The following is a 9,164-nucleotide window of genomic DNA, read 5'->3' as shown; positions in this document are numbered from 1 at the left end:
GGAAAAAGATACACACACACACACACACGCACGCACGCATGCACGCACTCACGCACGAATGCACACACACGCACGCAATACAGGAGGATCTGTAGCCTGTGCTTTTTCCAAAGAGAGTTTTGAGGACTTCTGTGTTTAAAAGGGAAAGAATGGGCAGGAGGGGGAGGAGGAAAGAAGAAAAAAGGACAGGTTGCTAAGGAGGAGACTTTGATTAGCACACACTGAATCCACATTTTACATGTGAAAAGGGTGGGTCAGTCATGCATTCGTCTGCACTCAGTACATCTACATTCTACATAAGAGAAAGTAAGCATGTGAAATTACAACTATCTGGGAACAAAAGCAAGGCAGTGTCTGGTTTGTTTGTTTTAGCATAACTCCGTTCCCAAGCTGCACGTTTCCCTTTGGCATAGTGAGTTTGGGGTCCCCGGATTTTATTTTCCTTTTGCCAGGCCAAAGATACTGTGACATTACAAGATTAAGATGCAGTTGTTACAAGGTCACAGTTGACATTACAAGATTAAGGTGCAGCAGATGACCTAGCAGAGACGGCAGGGTGACCAGGGAGTAGGAGAAAAACCAAGAGATGGTGGCGTCCAGAACCGAAGGGAGAAAGCATGGAAGAGCAGGGCCATCAACACGCCCAGCTGCTGAGGTCCGGCCCGGTGAGGACGGAGGAGTGGCCATTGGATCTGGCAGTGCAGAGGCCATTAGTGACCGTTAAGGAAAATCCTGGATATCGCTTTTCCTTTCAGAGGCCACAGCTTCCACGTGTGGGTCCCCCACACTCATCTCCAGGGACACAGGCTCCGGACCGCCCTGATCCCTGATGACCACAACTTCTGAAGCAGCTCTCCCCGCTCTGCATTATCCTTCAGGCCTGGTTTCTGCTCTGTGAGGGAGGGGACAGCCTGCTTGCGTACTGAGCCACTCCCCGCTGACCTGAGCGTGGGAGCAAAGCGCTGCACTTGCTCATTTTACCAGGTGGTTTCCAGAGAAAATGTTCCTCACCAAAGGAAAGTGCTCTGGTGATTGGAGTTGCACCTCGAAGAGTAGGTCTTGAGTCTGGGAAGGAGAATCACTGGGCTGTGATGGGAACATGGCCCTGGTCCCAGCTCTTCTGGTGACCAATGGGTGAGCCACAACTATCTGGGCTGGTGGCGTGGGGGTAAAAGAATTTGCCAAGACAGTTGTAGTTAAAGAAAGGCAGACTTATTTTTTTTTAATGCATGAAACTATTGCAGGAAGGCAGTGAGCAGCTAGCAGAAGGACAGCTGCCAGCCAGGAGACAGGCTGCTGGGGATTTTACAGGACGGTGCTTGTGCCGTGTGCTGAGAGGGCTGTGTGCGGTACCGATGACGCCAAGGCTGCAGTGAGCTAACTTGCAGGTGTCTGGTGATACTCGGGCACAGGAAGATTGTGAGTGATTTGTGCAGGAGACCTGGTGACCTGGGTCATGAAGAAAGGCAGACTTACAGCCAACTTGCTTCCTCTTTCTGCTTTCCCCTCCTCCCACCAGCCTGACTCCTTTTCCCTGAGTAGGAGTCCAGAAGCAGCTCTGTCCCTGTTCTCACCCCACCCTTCTCGGCCTTGTCCACTTCCTCTGTGGAATAAGGGGATCTGCCACCAGATTCTCACGCTGTCTGGACGACAGAACCCCACATGTCACTCTGTGCATAGCAGTGTGGCCTACTTAGCACATTGTGGGTTTCTAAATAAATATACAATGATTTCTAAGTAAATTTAATTTTACAATAAGAAATACAAAGGATTTTTCTAGCAAAAAGAAAAGGTGGGGGGGGCAGAATATAGGCCTTATCTTATAGTGAAATACGAAACAACGGATCTGAGCCATTCAGGGAAAGAGGGGCAGCTGTTGATCACAGCTCATCTGTCCCCAGGGTCTCACCTAAGAGTCATCATTGCCTATTCAGTTAGGGAGGCATAGTGAGTACAATGATTTAAGAAAAATATATGGGAGGGCCAGGCACAGAGGGTCACACCTGTAATCCCAGCACTTGGAGGGGCAGAGGCAGGATCACTTGAACCTGGGAGCTCAAGGCCAGCCTGGGCAACATAGTGAGACCTCCTTTCTGCAAAAATAAATAAACAAATGAAAGCAAAATGAGCCAGGCGTGGTGGAATGTGTCTGCGGTCCCAGCTACTCAGGAGGCTGATGTGGGAGGATTGCCTGAGCCTGGGAGGTCGAGGCTGCAGTGAGCCATGACAGCGTCTGCACTCCGGCCTGGGCAACAGAGCGAGACCTTGTCGCAATAAAATAATACTAAAAGAAAAAGAAAAAAAGTACATGGGAGAAAACTCAGAATTGAGACAGTTCTTTTCATTAACTTTTTTCCTGAGACTTGAGGGGAAGATCAGCTGCTAATTGTGATTCTGGAGCCAGAGAACCCAGTTTTCTAGGCTGAGCATCACTTGCTAGACAGTCTGCAAAGCACCTTCCACCTGTTAAGTGTCTACGATTCCACAAAGTGACACCTTTCTGCTTGGAGGGCTAAAGCCACCTGAAATACTACAGTGTGGGCTCACAAGGGGAGGCAGCTTCCCTAAATGCATAAAATGAAAATAATGGCTTTATTTTATTTTATGAATTAAATAAGGTCTCTGGGTAGAGGCTTCAGACAGATGGGATATCTAAAGAAGTAAACTAGGATCTTCTAAAGAAGCCAAAGGAGAGTGTAGAATGGTCAGTTAGATCTTGCCACCTCAGAATGAAAGTATTTATGAAGAGTCAGGCATGCAAAGCATTTTGTTGTTGTTGTTGATATGGAGTCTCACGCTGTTGCCAGGCTGGAGAGCAGTGGCTCCATCTCAGCTCACTGCAACTTCCACCTCCCGGGTTGAAGCGATTCTCCTGCCTCAGCCTCCCAAGTAGCTGGGATTACAGGAGCCCACCACCACGCCCAGCTAATTTTTGTATTTTTAGTAGAGGCTATATTTTTGTATTTTTAGTTTCACCATGTTGGCTAGGATGGTCTCGATCTCTTGATCTCATGATCCGCCCGCCTCGGTCTTCCAGCGTGCTGGGATTACAGGCGTGAGCCACCGCGCGGGCCTGCAAACTACCCTTTAGGCAGCAGAGCAGGAAAGATGAATTGAAGGTTCTGGGTCTCCGCCAGCCTTTCCTACCTCCCCGCCTGGGAAGCCTGGTGTCTGTAATTACGCCTGCCAGCCTCTAGATGGCAGTCAGGGAAAACAAAACTCATTTAATGGGGCAGCCCCACAGAAACTAACAGAGGTTGGAATAAAGCTGCAAAACAAATATTATTTTCTAAAAATACAGCATAATAAGGGTAAATGGATAAAATGTGAAGAAAACTAACCAATGGCTTCCTGCATATAATACACAATCAACGCTTTAGGAGAAATGCCATTCAAAGCTACTTAATCCAGAATTCTAAAACCACATTTACAGAAATTACGTTTTTGATCGTTCAGTCACAATGCCAACATTTAAGATTCACTTTATGCAATAAAACGTTATTGTACTCAGCAGTTTTTGAAAATCCTTCTAAGTCTAAAGATTCCCTGAATATACTCATTTTTGCAGTGGAGGCAGGGAAGGGGTGAACTATACCTTGATTTTTTTTTCAACTTTTAACTTTGGGGTACATGTGCAGAATGCGCAGGTTTGTTCCATAGGTAAATGTGTGCCATGGTGGTTTGCTGCACAGATCAGCCTATCACCTAGGCATTAACTCCAGCAGCCATTAGCTATTCTTCCTGATGCTCTCCCTCCCCCACTTACCCCCCCAACAGGCCCCAGTGTGTATTGTTCCCCCTCCCTGTGTCCGTGTGTCCTCATCATTCAGCTCCCACTTATAAGTGAGAACATGCAGTGTTTGTTTTCTGTTCCTGTGTTAGTTTGCTGAGAATAATGGCTTCCAGCTTCACCCATGTCCCTGAAAAGGACATGATCTTACTGCTTTTTATGGCTGCATAGCATTCCATGGTATATAGCACATTTTCTTTATCCAGTCTGTTATTGATGAGCATTTAGGTTGATTCCATGTCTTTGCTATTGTGAATGGTGCTGCAATGAGCATACGTGTGCATGTATCTTTACAATAGAATGATTTATATTCCTTTGGGTATATACCCAGTAGTGGGATTGCTGAATCAAATGGTATTTCTGTCTCTAGTTCTCTGAGGAATCATGAGGCTGTCTTTCACAATGGTTGAACTAATTTACATTCCCACCAACAATGTAAAAGTGTTCCTTTTTCTCCACAACCTTGCCAGCGTCTGTTGGTTTTAGGCATTTTAATAATTGCCATTCTGACTGGTGTGAGATGGTATCTCATTGTGGCTTTGATTTGCATTTCTCTGATGATCAGTGATGATGAGCTTTTTTTCATGTTTGTTGGCCACATGTATGTCTTCTTTTGAGCAGTGTCTATTCATGTCTTTTATCCACTTTTCAAGGGGGTTGTTTTTTTCTGTTAACTTTGTTTAAGTCCCTTGTAGATTCTGGATATTAGATCTTTGTTAGATGGATAGATTGCAAAAGTTTTTTCCCATGATTCCCTAAATACACTCTTGATAGCAGAATATGAAAATTCAGCTTTTGCAATTTGAATCATACTTTCCGGTAGATTTTAACACAATCTTTATTTTGAGTGTCCTCTGCCCTGCAGTTCTAGCCCGTTGGAACTAATATTTAAAATAAGATCAGGGACATTCTCTGGATCCATTTTTTCATAGGAGAACCTGTTGGTGCCTCCATCTTCTCCCCTGGGCGACTCCTCTGGGCGGTGTTGGTGCTGCAAGAGTGACGGGCATGCAGCAGGTGCGGCTGAGCTGTACTGACTGTAGCGGAGGGGTCTGTGTGTCCTGAGTCCTTAAATGAGGCAGCAGATCTGCTAGATTCGTCCCGGGATGCTGAGCTGCAGAGGACTTCTTCCTGAGTGCTGGCCCGCAGTCCACTAACACAGAGCTTGGGCCACCCAAGGCCACTTGCCCAGAGAGAGACACCTCAAGTGCAGAACTTAGTGGCAGAGTGCTGAGGCCATATGGCTCTTGGGACTGATACCCAAACAAAGAGAAGGCAGACCTCACATCTCAGATCAGTCACCACTGACACAACCTAGCACCCGATGGCACCAGGGGCATCTGACAAATGCAGAAGCCAATACCCAAATGACAGACTTCCAGATCAGAGGGATGGATTTCCTGCTGGCAATTTGCACACTGAAAACATCAGAAATATACAGCTCAGAAAAAAAAGGGGGTGATTGACAGTCCAAAGTGTCTACTATTAAAAATTATTTTTTAAGTTAACAAGGTTCACAAAAACATAAATTCTTTGGATTAGGATAGACCCCAAGAAATCACCTGGTCTAATGTCTAATTCTTACTCCATGCTATGCAAAACAAGCCAAAACCAACAAAACCACCTGCCCCCTCCTTTTCATCAAGTTTCTAGAGGAGATTTGACCAGGAACCACTGCCTTTTCCCCTTCGCCATTAGTACATTGTTGTTAACGTCTGACTGTGGATTGAAACAGACCTGGATTCGAATTCAGGCTTCTCCATGTACAGACTGTGCACACGTAAACACTACCTAACTCTCAGAGCCGCACTTTCTCCATTGTAAAATGAAGATCAGAATGTGCACTAACTAGAGGTGTTGCAAGGCTTGAATAAAACATATGTAAATAGCTATACATGGTGGTTGGCCACTATCAATAGCCAATCAATAAATACTTGGCCCCTTTTCTTCCCTCCTCCCTGTGGGGGAATGGTTGGGTTATCAAAATAACTCTCCCAATATAATAATAATTGGGGGGGTCACTACTAAAGTTTAATGCTCAGACATTCCACTTCACTTACGTCAGCCCTGCAAAGTGAAAAATCAGCCTGTGCTCTAGACAGTTTCCAAATATACAGCTAAACATTCATTTATTTTATTTTTTTGAGATGGAGTCTCGCTCTGTTGCCCAGGTTGAAGTGCAGTGGTGCCATCTCAGCTCACTGCAACCTCCAACTCCTGGGTTCAAGCGATTCTCCTGCCTTAGCCTCCTGAGTAGCTGGGATTACAGGCATGTGCTACCATGCCTGGCTAATTTTGTGTGTGTTTTTAGTAGAGATGGGGTTTCACTGTGTTGGCCAGGATGCTCTCCATCTTCTGACCTCGTGATCCTCCCGCGTTAGCCTTTCAGAATGCTGGGATTACAGGCGTGAGCCACCACACCCGGCCACGGCTTGAACGTTCATACAGGTGAAAAACCCGCGGGCAATGACCTCAGCCTGAACACAAATTTTACAGACAAATGTAGGCCTTTTTGTTTTATTTTATTTTTTGTAGAGATGGATGTTTGCTATGTTGTCCAGGCTGGTCTCAACTCCTGGCCTCAAGTAATTCTGCCTCAGCTTTCCAAAGTGCTGGGATTACAGGTCTCAGCCACGGCACCCAGTCATCAGAGCTTTCTATTAATATGGTTATAAGTACATGAAACTTTCTCGGACGTTTGACTGTCAATCAAGGGAAGACTTTTTTGTGTTGTTTGTAACTTGGCCAAGAATTGCTTACAGTTTCATAATGTCACATTAATAATGTTACTGTCTCTGGAAGTATAGAAGTCAGGAGCACAACATACCTATCTCAATCCATACTGTGGTGGTTAAGTTCCTGGCGATTCCAAGCAGAGGGAAATGGAATCTACCGATTTGTTACGTCATAGCTGTTGCATTGCATAAATTTAAAAATAAATTTTGGGCTGTCATTTCAAAATAGTAAAAACAGTTTTAAACATATTATATTTACAAGCAAATGAGGTCACTGGGTGTGACAGGGTTGAGGGCCCCTGCAGTTGCAAAAGCTCAGGCTTCCCAGCCAACCAGCCCTGGAAGTTTCTCCATGGCCTCCTGCTCCATTCATTCATTTGCAGGAGCAGCCTTTCACGGGGGTGGGGGGGGCTGCCCAGGGACTGCCTTTAGGGGCCCCTCTCATGCACCATTGGCATCAGACCTTGATGCATAGAAGCAGCTGGCTCTGAGTGGGCGTGGATGTGGCTGCCTTTCCTGCTGATCCTCAGGGAAATCCCCTAGAGTCCCCCACTCATCTGAACTTGACTTTCCCTCCAGTCACAGGCCCTAGGAGAAGCCAATTCTCTTCCTCCTCGCTGCCTGTCGCTGGAAGGGGAAGTTCTCTGGGGGATCCAAGGCCAAAGTCCAGTGCTCCGGGGCAGTCCCAGCTGGGATCCCACTTCCTTATTTGGTCTCTTCCATTCTCCTGCCAGCTAGGGTTGTCAGGCTTAGCAAATACATCTGCAGTATTTGAGGCATGCTTCTACTGAGCCAGGCAATGTTTAGGATATCTAATACAAAAAAAAAAAAAAAAAGTTGTCAATCTGAAACTCCAATTTAACCAGCATCCTGTATTTTCTCTGGCACGCCTACTCCCCACGCCCCTCTGGAGGTGAGAGGCGAGAGGCCAGCAGGGAAAGAGGTCTAACAGTCCCTGCCTCCAGCTTTGGCTCAAGAGACAAGAGCTGCCCTGGAGAGCTGGTTGCTGGGGGCTGGATGCGCTCCTCATTCCCAGAACCAAATGGTGTCCTCAAGTCTTCCCCATTCCCCGCTTCTCCTGAGTAAGGAGAATTATATTTAGGGTTAGGAAAACACTAATATGATTTTTATACTGATGATCTCCAAGATCTGCTAATTTTAAAGTGAAATGGGGAGATACACAACCTTTGTGATCCCAAGAGAAAGGTTGCATGAGGCTGTAGGGGTTCCCTGACGATGCTAATCTCAGAGTCAGGGCACAACGGCGGGAGCTTAGGGACCATCCACTGCACCAGCCCATCTTACATAGGATAGGGCTTAACGAAGAGTCATTAGCACACTTATGATTTATTCTTTAACAGGAAAGGAAACTTTGAAGAGGAACTTTTACTTCCCACAATTGAGCCTGGGAGGTTGAGGCCTCAGTGAGCTGTGATCGCACAATTGTGCTCCAGCCTGGGCAACAGAGAAAGACCCTGTCTCAAAAAAAAACCCAAAATGTATACACATGGACATAGAGTGTGAAATGATAGAGACTGGAGACTTAGAAGAAGGCGGGTGATGAGAAATTACTTAATAGATACAGTGTACATTATTCGGGTGATGGACACACTAAAAGCCCTGACTTCACCACTATGTAATATATATCCCTGTAATAAGTTACACTTGTACCCCATCCATTTATACAAATAAAAAATCTTTTAAAGAAGAAAATAATTACAACCCATATTCCAGGGCCTCATGGCATTTGGTACCACTTGGGCAAAATAACATGCATTCTTATCGGGCAACCTGGCACTTTGGACATCTGGCGAGTGACTGACTTTTGGAGGTCCTCGTCATCTGTGTGTGTGTGTGTGTGTGTTTTTTTTTTTTTTCACTTTTCCAACAAGTTTTTGTAAGCAGTTAAGTCATGATTTAGGATCCCGGGGTGGGGATCACTGGGTACTAGGTCCGCCTTTCCCACCCTGGGACAAGGACAGACGACACAGGAGAGGGTGGTGCAGCCAGTTCAGACCTTCCCAGGAAACATGCCTGCAACCTGGTGCTCGTCCCAGGCTGTGACCCAGGACATGGGGCAGAGGGACTTGTACACACGCCAGTAGCATTCACACACAGAGACATCACCTTCTTTAGCGGTCCCTGCCTTCTTACAGAGGTGGAAGACCAGGTAGTTCTGCCAGCAGCTCCTGCTCTGGTTCTGGTTGGGGAAGCGGCTGTCAAAAGGAGCAGTCTTGTAGTTCTTGAGGTTGGTCTTGATGTCTTCCTCCATGGTGCTGAATCCTCAAGGCACCCCCAATGCACCTCGCAGCTCAATGTGACCCTCAGCAAAGATGCCAGAGTCGGACAGGAAGCGGAACTCCATCCTCTGACTTAGCTGAAATGTCTTTCAATGATCAGGTTACCCAATGCAAGTATAATTGTATAGATCAGAAAGGACCCTTTGTTTCCCACAATTAATTAATTACACTAGCTTTGCAAAAGCATCTTCAACCCCTATCAGGCTACAGAGATTCCACCTTTCTCCTGCCAACTCCAACCTTGGCACTGCTCCTACACCCATGTGGGGGCCGCTGCCCCCTCCTCTCTGTGGCATCTGCTTCCACGCTGCTAATCTCTTTCTTTTATTATTATTTTTA

The 9,164-nt window shown here is 46.3% G+C and overlaps 1 protein-coding gene across 1 annotated transcript; it reads right to left on the bottom strand.

Moving 5' to 3' along the window:
• Positions 1 to 8,388: 8,388 nt before the first annotated feature.
• Positions 8,389 to 8,886, bottom strand: LOC116544140 (cytochrome c oxidase subunit 6B1-like). Its single transcript, XM_032270280.1, has one exon. It carries the CDS (start codon positions 8,795 to 8,797, stop codon positions 8,537 to 8,539), a length of 261 nt encoding a protein of 86 aa, XP_032126171.1. The 5' UTR covers positions 8,798 to 8,886; the 3' UTR covers positions 8,389 to 8,536.
• Between the last annotated feature and the right edge of the window lie 278 nt (positions 8,887 to 9,164).

This window comes from Sapajus apella, unplaced genomic scaffold, assembly GCF_009761245.1.
Source record: "Sapajus apella isolate SASKATOON/1434 unplaced genomic scaffold, GSC_monkey_1.0 scaffold207, whole genome shotgun sequence".
In the NCBI taxonomy this organism is placed as follows: Eukaryota; Metazoa; Chordata; class Mammalia; order Primates; family Cebidae; genus Sapajus; species Sapajus apella.
This window is presented reverse-complemented; position numbering and strand designations above follow the sequence as displayed.